The 21,677-nt window shown below is 41.9% G+C and overlaps 2 protein-coding genes and 1 pseudogene across 2 annotated transcripts; all 3 read left to right on the top strand.

Annotated features, from left to right (window-relative positions):
* Positions 1-656: 656 nt before the first annotated feature.
* On the top strand, positions 657-4,472 carry LOC134456082 (E3 ubiquitin/ISG15 ligase TRIM25-like). Its single transcript, XM_063207514.1, has 4 exons — positions 657-1,303; positions 2,000-2,095; positions 3,344-3,577; positions 4,461-4,472. Exons 1-4 carry the CDS (start codon positions 713-715, stop codon positions 4,470-4,472), a joined length of 933 nt encoding a protein of 310 aa, XP_063063584.1. The 5' UTR covers positions 657-712.
* A 634-nt stretch (positions 4,473-5,106) lies between these two features.
* LOC134456080 (stonustoxin subunit beta-like) lies at positions 5,107-7,249 on the top strand. The gene is made up of 3 exons (XM_063207513.1): positions 5,107-5,151; positions 5,694-5,853; positions 6,631-7,249. The coding sequence occupies exons 1-3, from the start codon at positions 5,107-5,109 to the stop codon at positions 7,155-7,157; spliced, it is 732 nt and encodes a 243-aa protein (XP_063063583.1). The 3' UTR covers positions 7,158-7,249.
* A 4,413-nt stretch (positions 7,250-11,662) lies between these two features.
* LOC134455381 (tripartite motif-containing protein 16-like) lies at positions 11,663-15,685 on the top strand (annotated as a pseudogene).
* The last annotated feature ends 5,992 nt before the right edge of the window (positions 15,686-21,677 follow it).

The raw sequence follows: 21,677 nt of genomic DNA, 5'->3' as shown, positions 1-21,677 counted from the left end.
AACGTCCTGTGTCCCGTTTCAGTTCAATACGGAACCCGTACTTTTATCTCTAAATACAGGACGATTCCGTATTTCAAGGGACGGTTGGCAACCCTAGATGCAAGAGATCGGACAAATTATTTGTACACGAATGTTCTGCAAGCCTGCTTTGAGCGAGAGTTGAAATTCTTGCTGTCAAATGAAAGCCATCAGAGGGGAGGAACAAGGGAGCCGTTGTAGCCAATCGGAGACGCCAAACGCACTTGGGCGCAATATCGTCCTATGTTTCGCAAACTCGCAACCGGTTACATTAGGAATGGGATGGCAGTTCATATGGGAGTCAAGGCAGGTTAGCAAATACTTTTGATAATATAATGTAGGCCTAGGCCAACGCACACGCACACACACACACGCACGTTTATGTCTGTCAAAAGATAGAAAGCATAAAGTTACAAAACTACACTACATGCGTAGAGCAACTTGCCCACCTGAAGTTACTAAAATGGCAAACAATGCTGTAAACTGACACGTGGAGGTGGCAGGGACAGATTACAACAGTCCAAAGGTTTTTTCATCCCTGTAAATTCATGTGACTGCCTCCAGAGGCCACTCCCCCTGCTTAGGGCACGGCCCTTTTACACAGAAACGAAACTCAGCTCTTCCTCTTCCTGCTTTGCTGTTCTGTGTGGGAGAGATCACAAGCTGGTGTGAAAACGACTTACAGTGACATAAAATGGCAAAGGCCAGTGTGTTATTAGCGCAAGATGAGTTCAGCTGTCCAATCTGTTTGGATCTCTTGAAGAATCCTGTAGGCATTCCCTGTGGACACAGTTTCTGTATGGATTGTATCTCCAGCTGCTGGGATCAAGAGGATCCAAAGGGAGTCTACAGCTGCCCACAGTGCAGACAGACTTTTACTCCAAGGCCAGTTCTGGGCAGAAACACGATGCTGGCTGAAGTGGTGGAGAAGCTGAAGCTTCTGGGACTCCAGTCTGCTCCTGCTGCCCACTGCTATGCTGAGCCTGGAGATGTGGAGTGTGACGTCTGCTCTGGGAGAAAGCGAAAGGCTGTCAAGTCCTGTCTGGTGTGTCTGTCCTCTTACTGTGGAACTCACTTCAGAGCTCACAACGATTTAAACCCAGGCAAGAAACACAAAGTGATTGACGCTGCTGGTAAACTGGAGGATCTGATCTGCTCTCGGCATGACAAACTGCTGGAGGTCTTCTGTCGCACTGATCAGACGTGCATATGCATGCTGTGTGTCATGGATGAACACAGTGGACATAAAACTGTTTCAGTCGCAACAGAGAGGACAGAGAAACAGGTGAGACGTGCATTATTAAGTTGCAGTCTGGACACTCAAACATATAGTAGGATATATGCATTGTTGCCATTTGATTTACAACCCAATAAAACAGGTAATAACTTATATATAGGCCTATATTTATAACCCAATAAAAGGTGATACTAAAGTGATAAGCTCATTTTATACCTCTCCTTGAGTTAAATGAATGGGTTTTACCTTTCTCCTGTACTTTCAACCGTTCTCTGAGCGGCAGTGCAAATTTTACCTACATGCTAGCAGTTAACATTGAGTCCTATGAGACCAGCTGGCGGCTAACTGGTCTCATAGGACTCAATGTAAACTGCTAGCTTGGAGGTAAAATTTGCACTGCCAGTCTGCCAAAACCAGAGAACGGTTGAAAGTATAGGAGAATGGTAAAACCCTATTATTTAACTCAAGGGGAGGTGTAAAATAAGCTTATTTCCAAAAATGGGACAGTATCACTTTAAGTTTATGACCTGCAATCAGTAAGAGCCCTGGGTAGCTATAGGTGCATGAGAAATGTAGAGATGATGGGGACCAAAGACATTGTGCGCCTGCTGGTTAGCAGTATGGCCCTGTGATAGATAGACCATTCAGTTATAAAGAACCAGTATCCAAACAAAACCATTGCATAACATTTTTAAATGTATGTTATTAATGTGGATATTTCAATATTTGGAATTATATTGTCAGAGAGAGCTGGGAGAGACACAGAGGAAATCTCAAGAGATCATCAAAGAAAAAGAAAAGCAATTCCAAGAGCTCAGACAGACAGATCTTAGTAACACAGTTTTGTTTTCAGTATTTGAAGAACCTGTGATATGTATATTGGTTACCAAAGGATGGAAATATTAATAAATTATGATTTATTTTCCGGTTTCCACACGACTGTTACAGTTTACAGTCTTTCCAGTCCATTCACTTGCTCTGTGGTTATTGACTTGGGTTACGAACAGACTCCACCAAGTGGTAAGGAAGAGAACTGCGCCTAACAGAAGCAATGGGTTTTGTTTTGATTTTTTAGACCGTCAGTATATCTCCTTATAGTCGAAATAATATTATTATCATACATATATTTATATGTGGTACATTTAGGATGTAGCCTATGTCTGAAGAAACGGAACAAAATAATTACCACACAAGATTCTGATGTGACCAGTGCTGGGTGTGTAGCCTAAGCTGTGGATTAAAGTAGAGTGATTGCAAGAAACAAAGACATTTGCTGCGACGAAGACAGCGTTTTAAGGTAGGCCTACACCGTTTGGTTATACATTTTGTTGACTTATGGTTGTGGTTTGAAGTAGCTATTAGGTTTGGCTTATTTGCTGCATGGTGGGTTTATTGCACAATGTAGACAGACTTTTTGTAAGCTATAGGCTACTATATATTTTGTAAGCCTACTCTTCTAAAAATCCCCACACTCAAAACTTTGTGCCCATGCTCATCCTGTCTTCCTTAAACGATATTTCAATTTCAAACTGTCAAAATGACAGTGGAGTGCACATTTGCATGGAACAGTAGCGTGATGTAGCCTAACCTAGTAGGCCTATGAATGCTTTGGACTGTGATGGCTCCAGTGGTGTAGTCTACTTTTTGAAGTGGGTATACTGTATATTTGAGCATTTTTTGATGTGTGTATAGTCTACTGTATATATTTGTGCTATTGTAAATAATGGATCAATCAATTTTAAGTGGGTATACTGTAATCCCTGAAATTTTGAAATGGGTGCGTAGGCTATACCTGCGTTTTACGTAGACTACACCACTGGCTGTGCATTTCATCAAGGTGTAGGCTACAATTCTCCACTTCAGGTTGATATTTTGACAACACTAATGTCCACATGTAGTACGACTGCAGATTTCGTGGCTTTTGTCTTTTTGGTTAGGAAACCATGTTGTTCGCTTTGTTTTTTTTTTTTTGTTTGTTTTTTTTTTGTTTTTTAAAAGAGGGCCGCCAAGGGGAAAATTCTCCCGGTGGGAAAAGGTGGGCCACTCCGCCCCTGCTTAAGGTGCTTTGTTGTCTTGTGTTTCCAACAGTGTTCTGCCGATGCAGCAGTGGAGAACAGTGAGAGGGTCTTCACTGAGATGATCCGCTCCATTGAGAAAAGACGCTCCGAGGCAACGAAGCTGATCAGAGATCAGGAGAGGGCGGATGTGAGTCGAGCTGAAGAACTCATGAAGACACTGGAACAGGAGATCGCTGAGCTGAAGAGGAGCGTTGATGAGCTGGAGCAGTTTTCACAAAGAGAAAACAACATCCAGTTTCTCAAGGTACTATGGCACTATATATTTATCTGAATAAACACTATTTAAAGGTGCACTGTGTAGGATTGTAGCCAGATCAGGTATTGCAACTCTGCTGCTCATTGGAACTGTGCCGCATATTCCCAAATGTGATCTTTTCATAAATATTTACTTAAAAATAAACTAATATTTACTAGTATGACCAAAGCACAGCACGTTTTGCATAAAAAAATGTCGAATTCTGGATAATCAAATGGTGGACATGGAGGAGATCCATCTTTTCATGTATGAAAAACGGATTTTTCTCAGTCATAATGAATACTTAGAGTTTGATGATGGTGGTAAGTATTTGTGAATGAAGTAACATTTGTGAATGGGTATCATGGCTTCTGGAAATAAACTACTAAAAATATTACACAGTGTACCTTTAAATGTAGGCCTACACGGTTTCATTCTAGTAGCTAATTTAAAATTACAGGTTATGTTTGCAGCCAAGGATAATGGGTTCACATGGGAAGGACCATGTAAGCATTATGGTGTTATACATATTTGTGGAAAAGAGTAGTTTTGTGAATGGGCTCTCTACTTCATGCTGCTACGTCTGGAAATACAGCAGTTTAAAACTAGACCCTTTTCCAAAACATTTGAAGTTTAATATGGCTTAACCAGTTTTCCAAAGACCACAAAGAAAAATACCCATGTGCAACTATTAAAAAATTGCTGACAAGGTGACCATTTGAATTTGAGAGGATATATTTTCACCTAAATGACTTTGTAGATCATTAGTGTGTAAATAAAACAGAGCTTTTGGATCATATACATACAGGCTGTTGTCTTTCAATCGAGCATGTTCTGGCAGGCCACACAGTCAAGCAAAGCTGGCAGGTTTTTTGTTTTGTTATTTTTCTAGGTTCTCAGCTGATGTACCTGTGTATACTGTAAAGTAATATTGGCCTATTGTAGTAGTTGTAACAAGTTCAGACACCAGTAAGTCGTGGACACCACAGAAGACCAAAGACACAAATCAAATGTATATGGGGGTTTATTGAAACAAAGGACACAGAAGACAAATGGGAGGATCGGAGGAATAGCTGCTCACCTACAGGGGTATCAATGCAAACGGGAAACACTGCAATACTATAACCACTACAAATCCTAGGACTACAAACACACAATATTATCAGCATGCAAAGGGTTAAAGGCACTGCAAACTGTTAAGGGTAAAACCAAAACAAACACTAAATACATAAGACTGTGGTGAGCAGCTAACCCCTCACCCCAGCCAGTGGCCCACGATGCACAAGCTTAAAACCCAAGTAATTAAATAGACTATGTTTTAAATATAATTATCTTTATTAAGTTAAACACATAATATCTAAAAGCATAAAATCAACACACATTATCAATAACAAACTACTATCTCACTGGGCCGCTGGCTAGAGTAATTGGTGGCGCACAGTGTCCCAGCACAGGTTGGCCACCCTGTCTGAGACAAACAAAAAATTAAGCAAGCACACACACACACAAACCTTCAATCACACATTAAGACTGCACTCATGCACTCACACAACACCAACGGAAGCCAGCTACAGGAGATTCAGGTGAGTCACCAAGGTAAGTTAACCAGGTAAGTTTAACAGTCTCAATACATAAACACACTCAATATCTTTCACACAACACAGGCACTCAAAAGAAAATAAAGCTGCACGCCACCAACCTTACCCCCTTCACAATGGAGACCAAAGAGGCCCGGCACCTCCAACTTCCTGTTTTTAAAGGAAGCCATCATTTCTGACCGGGCACTTCCTATCCCTCAGCGCCACAGCTCCCCTATGGTCCCGGCCCAGTCATTGCACCCACCCCGAACAGTCCAACCTGTTACATAGTTGTGTATTAAACCTCTATCGTTTTTTGCATCTCAGATTCATTTGAAAGAATAGTGTGGATCTGAAGTAGCCTACACTAAGCTTGTACTGTTGCATATATCTTCTGGTAAAAACAACAGCAGGCCTTTACCTGTTTGCAAGTCAGTTACTGCATGAATGTGATCTTGCTAAGTGAGCTTTAATTCGACAGCATAGAGTCAAGCAAAGCTGTGTGCTTTTACTCTACTCATTGATTATGCATCTTTTGCATCTCATAGAGTTTCCAGTCTCTGTGTGCCTCCACTACATCCGACAAGTCATCTACGTGCTCAGTGCATACAGATGTGCTTTTTGAGAGAGTGAGTGACGGCCTCACTCTGCTCCAAGACAAACTGCAGGATGTGCTCCACCAGGGACTACAGGACATTGTGAAAACTGGTACGTCTGTCTCATAGTCGTGGAAATCATTTATCACTTAACATCATTGGCAAAGCAAATTGGTGCTTGTGGGGGGGGGACGACAGGTGGTCCAATGTAGTATTGGATGGGGGGCCCTTTCAGATGACTTTGTCCTGGGCCCAGCAAAAGCTGTCAGCGGCCCTGACTGGTATATTGTCTTTCAACAGGTGAACAAATCAGCATTTTCAGACCTTCAGAGCCTGTGACCAGAGATGATTTCCTCAAATGTAAGTAAAGCAGGCACACAATTTTGCTAGATTATTCATACGATACAGTTCAGATACATGAAAAGTGTGACATGTAGCTGGTCTGCCTACCTACTGTATCGTGCATTTCTCTAAATAAACATTGGCTGTGGTGGCTTATGGTGGCTATTTGTGTTAAAGAGAGTGTGTGTGAGTGGGCATATTGCAGGATATTAAGACTCAGACCACAAGCTTGGCTAGATACAGTATAACACACACACACACACACACACACACACACACACACACACACACACACACACACACACACACACACACACACACACACACACACACACACACACACACACAGGGAGGGAGAGAGAGAGAGAGAGAGAGAGAGAGAGAGAGAGAGAGAGAGAGAGAGAGAGAGAGAGAGAGAGAGAGAGAGAGAGAGAGTTCCATTCCTAAAATGTTATTAAGTTTGTTTGTTTTACAGGACTAGTAATAATCTGCTGTATGTTAAACATGATCACAATGAATAATAATGATTCTTAAACCCCCACTACAGATTCCTGTCAGCTGACTTTGGACCCCAACACGGCTTATTATATGCTGAGACTCTCTGAGGGAAACAGGGTTGTAGAATTTGTTACAGTGAATCCCTGTTATCCTGACCATCCAGACAGATTTAGTAATGTATCACAGGTGATGTGTTCAGAGGCTACGTCTACCAGATGCTACTGGGAGGTTGAGTGGTCTGGATATGTGTATATAGCTGTTTCATACAAGGGGCTGAAGAGGAAAGGAGGTGATTATGATGCAAAGGTTGGGTACAATACAAACTCCTGGGCACTGTTCTGCCATTCATCTGTGTTCCGCTTCTACCATAATAATAAAATTACATATCTCCCTCATGCTCAGATCTCCTCTAGAATAGGAGTGTATGTGGATCACAGGGCAGGAACTCTGAGCTTCTACAGTGTCAATGCTAACACAGTGACTCTGGTGCACAAAGTCGAGACCACATTCACTGAGCCACTGTATCCTGCCTTTCGGCTCTTTGATTATGGCAACCAAATCAAATTGTGTCAGTAAGGACAGACAGAATAGCAAGTCTACAGTAGGCCTATACATAATGTTTCAGCATCTGCTTTTATGAAACTGTTCAGCCATTGTACACTACTGTATTTTTGATGCTCAATCTATATACGTATATCTACTATAACATAAAGAGCACAGAAGAGCCCCTATATGTTCCATCAAGAGTTGACAAGGTAAAATCATCCTTTTTATAGGTGCTCTTCTGTGCTCTTTATGTTATAGTAGATATACAGTATGGACTGTATAGATTGAGCAGTGGGTATGTGTCAAAATAAAAGTCCTGCTTCAAAAATTCACCAGAGATACGTAAACCGATGTGATGATTTTCTAAATGGGCACCCAAACTTTGTCATACCACTGTATTTTGCTTCAGGTAATTGTTTGTGTGTGCATCCGGGCGGGCGTGCATTTGTGTCTCTTTTTATTTTCTTTAAGATTTGGGAAGTTGGTCATATAATTTATAAGGGGACCTTTCGGGACATTTCTGCAGTCATCTCTCGAAATGAACTGGGTTGCAAATTGCATGGAAGTATTTTATCAGTCAATAGTCTGAATGGAAGAAATCATCAGCTGTGCAGCCTTCATTGTGTGACAAAAGCTGCATTGTTAATACTAATAAAAAATTGTGTTGTTTCAAAGATGGGATGTTTTTCTCTCTCTCTCTCTATGAGAAGGGATAATTACTGGACGTTTGATGTAGAAATTATTGATATTACCACAGGATTCGTTTGTCATTAAAGGAAAAAATGGAAGCCAAATGTTTTCCTATTCATTCCAACCTGATCCTCTTTGATTACAAGTACAATCCAGGATGCTACAAAGTATTTCTTGAAATGTACTAATATGAATAAAAGCATCTGCTGTGTAATGTGATGAATATGTTATTGTTGACAACAAACACCATAAAATACAAGGAATATTGCTTTTAGGATTCCCTGGATGATAAAGTGGAAAAGTTTGGACATACTGCATTTGTGGGAAATACCAGCCCAACCCAACACAACACATAGAATGCAAAGCACTTAGGGCTGCTTGCCTTGGGCATATAACAAAGATCAGCGTTCTTAGTTTGTCAGTTTTTTCAACCCTCATGACCTTACAGGAATGAAAATTAAATAGAAAAAGTACAAAACGGGTTAATAAGCCATATAATAGATATCTGAGCCCATACCAATATGCTTGTCAGCATACCAATGGGTGTACTTGGCCTATTGAGAAGAAGTGACATATTTAAACAGATTTTACTTAAAGGTTAGGCCTATGTGTTTCTGATGGGAAAATGCTCATACTAAACCAGTTTTGGAGAAGGACTAAACGTTGAGAGGGCTAAACGAAGCTCCACAGTAAACTACGTACCTACCATGTGCATATGCAAACACTATGAACAAATATAGGGAACTGTGAGGAATCTAAAGAATAAATCATGTTGTGATAATAAATGTCAATCATTGCATTGGCATGGTTTTTCAATTGTGTGAATATGAAGTGACACATTAATCAAATACCAGGTTTCAAATGCCACACTAAATATCTACTCAAAGCAAATTAATTGATAAAATACATTTTAAAAGAAGTTTTTAACTGTAGCAGCACATTTCAACTATTGTCATTGCACAGTGTGTCAATGGAAATGTTCACTTTATTCAGCCAGTTTTCTTGGCAGAGGTGAGCCCCCTCTCCATTCATTTATATTGCACAGACAGATCTACCTTGTACTCACAGCTGCAGGCACTGCTGTGACAGTTCGGGGCGTGACACCTCTGGTGTTGTATCTACTGTACATCTATGGTTGATAGCTTTGTTTCAGGCTCTCTCCTGCCCTCTGCTGTTCAACTGAAATATAACTGTTGGCAGAGGAGAAGTCACTTGGACCAAGTTGTAAGTTGTGAGCAAGTTGTAAGTATTCAAGTCCCGGTCTAGTCCCAAGTCAGACAAAATAGGTCAGGTTGAGTTAAGTCCAAGTGCACTATATTACCAAAAGTATTCGCTAACCTGCCTTGACTGCCATCACTGTTACCTGTCCTGTCTGCACTTAATGTCAGTTTGTATATGTCTTGTCCTGGCATGGTATAGAGAGAAAACGTAATTTCATTTTTCCTTGTATGTCTTGTGCATATGATGAAAGTGAAGCTGACTTGACTTGACTTGACTTGAGTCACATATGAACTTACCTGCCATCCCATTCCTAACCCATAGGGTTCAATATGACATCAGTCCACCTCTTGCAGCTATTGCAGCTTCAACTCATCTGGGAAGGCTGTCCACAAGGGTGAGGAGTGTGTTAATAGGATTTTTGACCAATCTTTCAAAAGCACATTGGTGAGGTCACTGATGATGTTTGTTGAGAAGTGTCCGCTCCACTTTATCCCAAAGGTGTTCTCTTTGGTTCAGGTTCAGATCCATACCATACTCTGGTGCACAGTCAACTTGGAAGAGAAAGGAGCGTGTTCCAAACTGTTCCCACAACGCTGGAAACATGGAATTGTCCAAAAGGTTTTTGTATCCTCTCCATAATGACATTGAAACATTTTGGACATGTTGTAGATTTTTGGGACATTTTTAAAATTATTTATCTGAAAAAAAACAATTAATTTCATTATCTGTGTAACACATTTATATTGACAATTGAATATTGAGCTTATAGCTATTTGAGCCCAATTAACTAATAATGATAATAAATAAGTAATAGTAATATAAGCACTTGGGTATTAATTAGTAAATAAATAGGCCTATGCACAAGTCAGATAGTGGTTATCCATTGTGTGCTGGCAGATAGCCAAGATGTCTTATTAATGTGTATTGGGTTATGACAATTGATTAGCCCAGCTAAGAATCTTATTTAGTTATGGGTTAATAAAAGAACGACAGACATTTCCACAACGTTGTGTGAACAGTTTGCAGCCCGGCCCTTCCTCTTCTGACATGACTGACCAACGTCTACAGCAGGGGGGGGGCAACTTTCATGATGTCACAGTTCAATTACATCACCTCTGTACCTCTCTACCAGGGGGGGGCAACTGTCATGAGAAGGAGGGCCACACTTTTTCATCGCCACCATTGGAGGGCCACATGACCAGGGATCTGACTGCAATTGGCAGAGTGATTTCACAGTTCAATTACATCAGTACAGTGCTTCTAATAGAAGATAACTGATGTGTTGTCAATAAAGCAATCAATCAATCAATCAACCTCTGTACCTCTATACCAGGGGGGGGGGGGGGCAACTCTCATGAGAAGGAGGGCCACGTTTTTTAAACCCCCCCCCCCCCCCCCCCCCCCCCCCCCCCCCACCCCCCCCCCCCCCCACCATCGGAGGGCCATATGACCATGAAGGATCGGACTGCAACTCACACATTGGAGGTGCAGTGGGTTGCTCACTGACTGCCAAAATTGTTTGTAGGGAGTAGGAGTGATCTCTATCGGCTAATAGTATAATTACAAGGGACCACGGACGGCAGTGTTCTGGAAAATCTAGTCATGTTTTCTTAATTTCTTTAATTATGTATTATCTAAGGGCCAGACTGAGTGAGGAGGCGGGCCGCATGTGGCCCCCGGGCCTCCAGTTGCCCATCCCTGATCTACATCAACAACAGCTGACCAACATCAGGGTGTGGCCTCAGCAAGGCGCTTTTGGAAGAATGGTCAAAATGTCCTATAAACACTCTCTCTCCTCAACCTTGTGGACAGCCTCATCCCAAATGTCCTATAAACACTCTCTCTCCTCAACCTTGTGGACAGCCTCATCCCAAATGTCCTATAAACACTCTCTCTCCTCAACCTTGTGGGCAGCCTCATCCCAAATGTCCTATAAACACTCTCTCTCCTCAACCTTGTGGACAGCCTCATCCCAAATGTCCTATAAACACTCTCTCTCCTCAACCTTGTGGACAGCCTCATCCCAAATGAGTTGAAGCAAGAGCTGCTAAAGGTCGACCGATATCATATTGACATATGACATTGACATATGTGTTAGTAATGGGATGGCAGTTCATATGGGAGTCGAGGCAAGTTAGCAAATACTTTTGATAATATAATGTAGGCCTAGGCCAACACACACACACACACACACACACACACACACACACACAGACACAGACACAGACACAGACACAGACACAGACACAGACACACACACCTCACGCCCGCACACGCACGCACACACACACACACACACACACACACACACACACACGTTTATGCCTGTCAAAAGATAGAAAGCATAAAGTTACAAAACTACACTACATGCGTAGGGCAACTTGCCAACCTGAAGTTACTAAAATTGCAAACAATGCTGTAAATAAACACGAGTAGGGACAGATTGCAACAGTCCAAAGGTTCTGTCATCCCTGTACATTCATGTGGCTGCCTCCAGAGGCCACTCCCCCTGCTTAGGGCACGGCCCTTTTACACAGAAACGAAACTCAGCTCCTCTTCCTGCTTTGCTGTTCTGCGAGGGAGAGATCACAAGCTGGTGTGAAAACGATTTACAGTAACAAAAAATGGCGGAGGCCAGTGTGTTATTAGCTCAAGATCAGTTCAGTTGTCCAATCTGTTTGGATCTCTTAAACAACCCTGTAGGCATTCCCTGTGGACACAGCTTCTGTATGGATTGTATCTCAGGCTGCTGGGATCAAGAGGATGCAAAGGGAGTCTAGCTGCCCTAAGTGCAGACAGACTTTTACTCCAAGGCCAGTTCTGGGCAGAAACACGATGCTGGCTGAAGTGGTGGAGAAGCTGAAGCTTCTGGGACTCCAGTCTGCTCCTGCTGCCCACTGCTACGCTGAGTCTGGAGATGTGGAGTGTGACGTCTGCTCTGGGAGAAAGCGAAAGGCTGTCAAGTCCTGTCTGGTGTGTCTGTCCTCTTACTGTAAAACTCACTTCAGAGTTCACAATGATCTAAACCCAGGCAAGAAACACAAAGTGATTCACGCTGCTGGTAAACTAGAGGATCTGCTCTCTGCATGATAAACTGCTGGAGGTCTTCTGTCGCACTGATCAGACGTGCATATGCATGCTGTGTGTCATGGATGAACACAGTGGACATAAAACTGTTTCAGTTGCAGCAGAGCGGACAGAGAAACAGGTGAGGCGAAATACATCCTCTCAATAGCAGAAATGGCATACTTCAATCAAGTTAAGTTTTAGTTAAAACACTCCTGAACAAAAATATTGAATATATACCAAGCATACATTCAGTATTTATTTACATACAGACATCCATACTTTTTCACTCTGTCAGAAAATTGCATGATATCATACATTAAGGTAAATAATACTGTATGTATATTGCATTTCACTCAGTTAAATGGCATGGCTCTATCTATTACAAGTAGGTCTTATGAGCAGATGCCTGAGAAATGTATATCCCATAAAGGCCCAATGATTATGTTTGTAGGGACCAGTAAACTAGTGTTATGGCATTGTTTAAAGGATATATTGTAATATATTGTGGCGATTATATTTCAAGTTTACACATTTAGTTGTTTTTTTTTACTTCCAGAAAGAGCTGGGAGAAACAGAGAGAAAATTCCATGACATCATTAAAGAAAAAGAGACTCACCTACAAGACCTCAGAAAGGCTGTAAAAACTCTACAGGTAAGTAAACCTTCGCACAAGACAACATAATGCCCCACAATATGCAGAAAATGCTTTCCTGCCCATCGCAGATGTTTGTTACAGATGTTCTCCATGCTGTGTTGTCTTGTGTTTCCAACAGTGTTCTGCTGATGCAGCAGTGGAGAACAGTGAGAGGGTCTTCACTGAGATGATCCGCTCCATTGAGAAAAGACGCTCCGAGGCAACGAAGCTGATCCGAGATCAGGAGAGGGCTGATGTGAGTCGAGCTGAAGAACTCATGGAGACACTGGAGCAGGAGATCGCTGAGCTGGAGCAGTTCTCACAAAGTGAAAATAACATCCAGTTTCTCAAGGTACCATGGCAGCATAAACACTATATAACCATAACACATGGCCTAGTTAATAGGAAATACATTCTTCAAATATTAATGAACTATTTCAAGGAATAGAAGAGGGAAAGTAATACATGTTCAGATTCAAATGCTCTCTATAAATAAAAAGTATAGGCTATTCTCTGGTGCAAGTATGTAAGGTGCAGCCTTTTGCCTTTTGCAGGACATGTAGAATGTGCTCTTGCTAATGGAGCCCAGTGTTAGTTCTAGTGGCCACAGAGTGTAGCAAAGCTGTCAGCTTCCTCTGGGAGCTCAGCTGATCTAGTTGGTCTCCTTACTCAGCTGGGTGTATATTACTAAGCAGCGTACAGTAATCAGTGTGATTATTTACATTTGAAATTCATTGTTTGCGTCTCATAGAGTTTCCAGTCTCTGTGTGCCTCCACTACATCTGACAAGTCATCTACGTGCTCAGTGCATACAGATGTGCTTTTTGAGAGAGTGAGTGACGGCCTCACTCTGCTCCAAGACAAACTGCAGGATGTGCTCCACCAGGGACTACAGGACATTGTGAAAACTGGTATGTCTCACAGTGATGGAAATAACTTTACACTTAACATCATTGGCAAAGCAAATTGGTGCTTAAGGGGGGGGGGGGGGGGGGGGGGGGGGGGGGGGCAGGTGGTCCAAACTTTAGTATTGGATTGGATGGGGGGCCCTTTCAGAACTACAGGACATTGTGAAAACTGGTACGTCTCACAGTGATGGAAATAATTCATCACTTAACATCATTTCCGGGAAGTCGACAGGGGGGGACAAAGGGGTCAGTTGTCCCGGGCCCAGGGAAACAGGTGGTCCAAAATTTAGTTTTCATTACATTGCATGTATTGGATGGGGGGCCCTTTCAGATGACTTTGTCCTGGGCCCTACAAAAAGCTGTCAGTGGCCCTGACTGGTATATTGTCTTTCAACAGGTGAACAAATCAGCATTTTCAGACCTTCAGAGCCTGTGACCAGAGATGATTTCCTAAAATGTAAGTAAAGCAGGCACACAATTTTGCTAGATTATTCATACGATACAGTTCAGATACATGAAAAGTGTGACATGTAGCTGGTCTGCCTACCTACTGTATCGTGCATTTCTCTAAATAAACATTGGCTGTGGTGGCTTATGGTGGCTATTTGTGTTAAAGAGAGTGTGTGTGAGTGGGCATATTGCAGGATATTAAGACTAAGACCACAAGCATGGCTAGATACAGTACAACACACACACACACACACACACACACACACACACACACACACACACACACACACACACACACACACACACACACACACACACACACACACACACACACACACACACAGAGAGAGAGAGAGAGAGAGATGTCAACAGTTCCGTTCCTAAAATGTTATTAAGTTAATTTGTCTTACAGGACTAGTAATAATCTGCTGTATGTTAAACATGATCACAATGAATAATAATGATTCTTAAACCCCCACTACAGATTCCTGTCAGCTGACTTTGGACCCCAACACTGCTCATAATCAGCTGATACTGTCTGAGGGAAACAGGGTTGTAGAATTGGTTAATAAGTGGCACTCTTATCCTGACCATCCAGACAGATTTTCTCATGTAGGACAGGTGATGTGTTCAGAGGCTACGTGTACCAGGTGCTACTGGGAGGTGGAGTGGTCTGGAGATGTGTTTATAGCTGTTTCATACAAGGGGCTGAAGAGGAAAGGAGGTGATTATGATGCAAAGGTTGGGTACAATCCAAATTCCTGGGCACTGTTCTGGGATTCATATGACTTCCGTTTCTACCATAATAATAAAATTACATATCTTCCTCATGCTCAGATCTCCTCTAGAATAGGAGTGTATGTGGATCACAGGGCAGGAACTCTGAGCTTCTACAGTGTCAATGCTAACACAGTGACTCTGCTGCACAAAGTGGAGACCACATTCACTGAGCCACTGTATCCTGCCTTTTGGCTCGGCAATTATCGCAGTAAAATCAAATTGTGTTAGTGACAACAGGCCAACAGCACACCACATGTGTATCATAACATGCCATAACAGTGTGCGCTTTTATGATTTTCTTTGAATAGGCCTATGCAAATGTGCTATGTGTTGTTGAACAATTAACAAAACTAATGACTTTGCCTTTTTCAAATGTTTTTTTTCATATATATATAATAGAATTGCTTAATAATTTCAAGATGTATGAAGTACATTCCCATGAACTCTGTTAATATAGAACCTACAATGACTAAAGTAAAAGTGTGAAGGTACTATATGTGTTAATCATTTTGCTGTATATAGGCCTACTGCATCTATGATATATTGAATTGTGATATTCCATCTAATGCTGAGGCCCTCCAGTGTCATTAAGCAATGTTGTTAACCAGTGCAACTACAGTGCATGTTCCCTGCACTAGAATGAGTTGCTGTCAGTGATACGTACAGTAAGCCATACATCTCTGTTCATGTTCAGATCATCCTGGCTGTTAGTGCAATAACACATAGGCCTATGGTTATTGATGTTATTCTTAAAATGAATTATTTTTCCTCAGGAATTGTATTAAATGCTTGTAGGTTTCAAAAAATATAGTGTGCCTATTAGCAGCTGTCATGATGACTAACTATGCTATGTGTGTGGCAATAAAGGATATGTTTACTTTTAAAGGTGTGTCACTTTCATTATTCATTGAAAGAAGAGAAGATCGGAAAGTGAAATAAATTGTAGCCAAACTGTAATGTCAAATAATTATATTTGTACAGCATACATTTAAAAGCAGGAGTTGGCAGATAGTAAAATGAAAAGGCAGACATTATCGAATGGAGGGGAAGTAGGGATCAGTGTGTCAATGGAAATGTTCACTTTATTCAGCCAGTTTTCTTGGCAGAGGTGAGCCCCTTCTCCATTCATTTATATTCCACAGACAGATCCACCTTGTACTCACAGCTGCAGGGACTGCTGTGACAGTTCGGGGCGTGACACCTCTGGTGTTCTACTGTACATCTATGGTTGATAGCTTTGTTTCAGGCTCTCTCCTGCCCTCTGCTGTTCAACTGAAATATGACTGTTGACAGAGGAGAAGTCACTTGGACCAAGTTGTAAATTGTGAGCAAGTTGTAAATATTCAAGTCCCGGTCTAGTCCCAAGTCAGACAAAATATGTCAGGTTGAGGCAAGTCCAAATACACTAGCCCAGCGGTTCCCAAACTGTTTTCCTTGCGCATTTCAATGTGGTTCGCGCACCCCCTAAGCGAATGTTTGGTGTGCTGATGGCCACTTTAAGTATGGCTTCACTGCACAAATCATTTCAAATTATGCAGAGTCATTTGGGGAATCCTCATTTCCAATAGACCTGATGTTTCTTCCAGCATAAAATTCACCACACAATTAAAATGACTAAATGTTCATTAATGATGTGTAAAAACACACATATCCGCCATTGCCAAATTCAGCTCGCGCACCCCCTTGTAGCAAGCCGCCACGCACCCCCAGGGGTGCACGCACCACAGTTTGGGAAACCCTGCACTAGCCTATATTACCAAAAGTATTCGCTAACCTGCCTTGAACTCACATGTGAACTTAACTGCCATCCCATTCCTAACCCATAGGGGTCAATATGACATCAGTCCACCTCTTGCTGCTATTGCAGCTTCAACTCATCTGGGAAGGCTGTCCACAAGGGGGAGGAGTGTGTTAATAGGATTTGTTGACCAATCTTTCAAAAGCACATTGGTGAGGTCACTGAGGATGTTTGTTGAGAAGTCTCCACTGTAATTTATCCCAAAGGTGTTCTTTTGGGTTCAGGTTCAGATCCATACCATACTCTGTCATCCATGTCCATATGGACCTTGCTTTGTGGACTGGTGCACAGTCAACTTGGAAGAGAAAGGAGCGTGTTCCAAACTGTTCCCACAACGCCGGAAACATGGAATTGTCCCAAATGTTTTTGTATCCTCTCCATAATGACATTGAAACATTTTGGACATGTTGTAGACTTTTGGGACATTTTTACAATTATTTATCTGAAATTAACATATTATTTTCCTTATCTGTGTAACACATTGACTATTGAATATTGATCTTATAGCTATTTGAGCCCAATTAACCAATAATGATAATAACTAAGTAATAGTAATATAAGCACTTGGGTATTAATTAGTAAACTAGACTGCCTGTGCAGTCGCCTTCGACTGCTTAAGGTATATCCCCGAAACGCAACGCTTCCAGTCCCCCATCATTCCTACCACTCCCGTCCACCTTTTCATGAACGTATATGATAAATACAAAATATTAAAGAAATATATTTAATATATATAGATCAATGACATGCATAGGCTTAAAACCAAATGACTATTGTGAAAATGAAGAAAAAAAATGGGGCAAATGGTAACACTGTTTTAATGGTTTACAGTGAATATACCACATTAGGTACAGTGTTATAACCAGTGCAACAACATTTAATGCCATGTAATACCAGTGTAACACCATGTACCAATCTTGTACTTACATCATGTATTTGTGTGTAAGTGGTATTACAGGAATTGCATATTGTTACACTGGTATTACACTGTTGTTACATGGTATTAAATACATTATGCTGGTTATTACACTGTACCTAATGTGGTAGATCCACTGAAAGGGTGAACCTTTAAAATAAAGTGTTACAGGGCAAATCAATCCACCCAGTCAGAAGTTATGTGCCAAATGAAAATTCCGCCATTTTGAAATTATTGGCCTCCAAAATCTAATCAGTTCATGAATCTACCCTAGAACATTGAAACACCAAATCTGGGACAAATCCATCCAACTGGTCAGAAGTTATGGGCCAAACCAAAATTCAGCCATCTTGAATTCAGCCATCTTGAAAGTGTTGGCCTCCAAACTCGAATAAGTTCATGAACCTACCCTAGAGCATTAACACATCAAATCTGGGAGAAATCCATCCACCCAGTCAGAAGTTATGGGCCAGACAAAAAATCGGCCATCTTGAATTCAGCCATCTTGAAAGTGTTGACCTCCAAACTCGAATCAGTTCATGAACCTGCCCTAGAGCATGAACACACCAAATCTGGGAGAAATCCATCCACCCAGTCAGAAGTTATGGGCCAGACAAAAAATCGGCCATCTTGAATTCAGCCATCTTGAAAGTGTTGACCTCCAAACTCGAATCAGTTCATGAACCTGCCCTAGAGCATGAACACACCAAATCTGGGAGAAATCCATCCACCCGGTCAGAAGTTATGGGCCAGACAAAAATTCGGCCATCTTGAATTCAGCCATCTTGAAAGTGTTGACCTCCAAACTCGAATCAGTTCATGAACCTGCCCTAGAGCATTAACACACCAAATCTGGGAGAAATCCATCCACCCGGTCAGAAGTTATGGGCCACACAAAAATTCGGCCATCTTGAATTCAGCCATCTTGAAAGTGTTGACCTCCAAACTCGAATCAGTTCATGAACCTGCCCTAGAGCATTAACACACCAAATCTGGGAGAAATCCATCCACCCGGTCAGAAGTTATGGGCCACACAAAAATTCGGCCATCTTGAATTCAGCCATCTTGAAAGTGTTGACCTCCAAACTCGAATCAGTTCATGAACCTGCCCTAGAGCATTAACACACCAAATCTGGGACAAATCCAAACATCCGTTCAAAAGTTATCGCGTTAACACGAAAAACGTGACGCGGCGGCGGACGCGGCGGCGGCGGTGCACGCAAAACCATTACATCCCCGACGCTCCGCGTTTCGGGGATATAAAAAACCATTACATCCCCGACGCTCCGTACTGTAAGTCAGATAGCAGTTATCCATTGTGCAACTGGCGATAGCCAAAATTAAGTCTTATTAATGTTTATTGGATTATGGCAATTTATTATCCCAGTTATTATATCCCCGAAACGCGGAGCGTCGGGGATGTAATGGTTTTGCGTTATATCCCCGAAACGCGGAGCGTCGGGGATGTAATGGTTTTGCGTGCACCGCCGCGTCCGCCGCCGCGTCCGCCGCCGCGTAAGGTCTTTCGTGTTAACGCGATAACTTTTGAACGGATGTTTGGATTTGTCCCAGATTTGGTGTGTGAATGCTCTAGGGCAGGTTCATGAACTGATTCGAGTTTGGAGGTCAACAATTTCAAGATGGCCGAATTCAAGATGGCCGAATTTTTGTTTGGCCCATAACTTCTGACCGGGTGGATGGATTTGTCCCAGATTTGGTGTGTGAATGTTTTAGGGTAGGTTCATGAACTGATTCGGGTTTGGAGGTCAACAATTTCAAGATGGCCGAATTCAAGATGGCCGAATTTTTGTTTGGCCCATTACTTCTGACCGGGTGGATGGATTTGTCCTAGATTTGGTGTGTGAATGCTCTAGGGTGGGTTCATGAACTGATTACAGTTTGGAGGTTAACACTTTCAAGATGGCCGAATTCAAGATGGCCGAATTTTTGTTTGGTCCATAACTCCTGCCTGGGTGGATGGATTTGTCCCAGATTTGGTGTGTGAATGCTGCAGGGTAGGTTCATGAACTGATTCGAGTTTGGAGGTCAACACTTTCAAAATGGTGGAATTTTTATTTGGCCCATAACTTCTGACTGGGTGGATTGATTTGCCCGGTAACTCCTTAATTTAATGGTTCACCATTTCAGTGAATCTACCATATCAGGTAGGCCTACAGTGTAATAACCAGTGTAACAATATTTAATACCATGTAATACTAGTGTAATACCAGTGTAAAAATAGGCAATACCAGGTACAATGTAATAACCAGTGTAACAATATGTAATACCATGTAATACTAGTGTAATACCAGTGTACAAATATGCAATACCATGTAATACCACTTACACACAAATAGCCTACATGATATAAGTACAAAATTGGTACATGGTGTCACACTGGTATGACGTGGTATTAAATATTGTTACACTGGTTATTACACTGTACCTTATGTGGTATATCCACTGTAATAGTGAACCATTAAAACAGTGTTACCATTTGCCCCATTTTTTCCTTCATTTTCACAATAGTCATTTGGTTTTAAGCCTATGCATGTCATTGATCTATGTATAGATAATAAATATATTTATTTTATATTTTCTATTTATCATAAACGTTCATGAAAAGGTGGACGGGAGTGGTAGGAATGATGGGGGACTGGAAGCGTCGCGTTTCGGGGATATACCTTAAGCAGTCGAAGGCGACTGCACAGGCAGTCTAGTTAATCCTGTTTAGTTATGGGTTACTAAAAGAACGACAGACATTTCCACAACGTTGGGCTGCACGATTATGGAAAAAATCATAATCACGATTATTTTGGTCAAAATCGTAATCATTATTGATTATTGATTTTTTTTTGCAGATTTCTTTACAAATTATAACAAGATGAATTATAACCAAGAAGGAATTATATGCGGGATGAGCAAAATAAAATTAATTGTAATAATTTTGTTAAGGCAATAGCATGAAACTTAGGTGGACAGATTTCTGGCCAGAAACACCAGCCTGTCAGTATGTTCTGGCTTCAAGGACGCTCTCAAAGGTAGGTCATTATTGCCACGATTAAATCACGATTAAAATCACAACTTCGATTTCCCCATTTTATCACGATTTCCAATTATTTTCAATTAATTGTGCAGCCCTAAAAGAAGGACAGACATTTCCACAACGTTGTGGGAAGTGTTTGCAGCCCGGCCCTTCCTCTTCTGACATGACTGACCAACATCTACAGCAGGGGGGGGCAACTTTCATGATGTCACAGTTCAATTACATCACCTCTGTACCTCTATACCAGGGGTGGGGGGCAACTTTCATGATGTCACAGTTCAATTACATCACCTCTGTACCTCTATACCAGGGGGGGGCAGCTTTCATGAGAAGGGGGGCCACGTTTTTTCATCGCCTCCATCGGAGGGCCACATGACCACGGATCGGACTGCAATTCGCAGAGTTCGAGGTGCAGTTGGTTGCTCACTGACTGCCAATATTGTTTGGAGGGAATAGGAGTGATCTCTATCGGCTAACAGTATAATTACAAGGGACCACGGACGGCAGTGTTCTGGAAAATCTAGTAATGTTTTCTTTATTTCTTTAATTATGTATTATCTAAGGGGCCAGACTGAGTGAGGAGGCGGGCCGCATGTGGCCCCCGGGCCGACAGTTGGCCATCCCTGATCTACATCAACAACAGCTGACCAACATCAGGGTGTGGCCTCAGTAAGGCGCTTTTGGAAGAATGGTCAAAATGTCCTATAAACACTCTCTAGTCTCTCCTCAGCCTTGTGGACAGCCTCATCCCAAATGTCCTATAAACACTCTCTCTCCTCAACCTTGTGGACAGCCTCATCCCAAATGTCCTATAAACACTCTCTCTCCTCAACCTTGTGGACAGCCTCATCCCAAATGTCCTATAAACACTCTCTCTCCTCAACCTTGTGGACAGCCTCATCCCAAATGTCCTATAAACACTCTCTCCTCAACCTTGTGGACAGCCTCATCCCAAATGTCCTATAAACACTCTCTCTCCTCAACCTTGTGGACAGCCTCATCCCAAATGTCCTATAAACACTCTCTCTCCTCAACCTT

This window comes from Engraulis encrasicolus, chromosome 9, assembly GCF_034702125.1.
Source record: "Engraulis encrasicolus isolate BLACKSEA-1 chromosome 9, IST_EnEncr_1.0, whole genome shotgun sequence".
Taxonomy (NCBI): Eukaryota; Metazoa; Chordata; class Actinopteri; order Clupeiformes; family Engraulidae; genus Engraulis; species Engraulis encrasicolus.
Note: the sequence above shows the minus strand (reverse complement) of the source record. Positions and strands in the feature narration are given on the sequence as shown.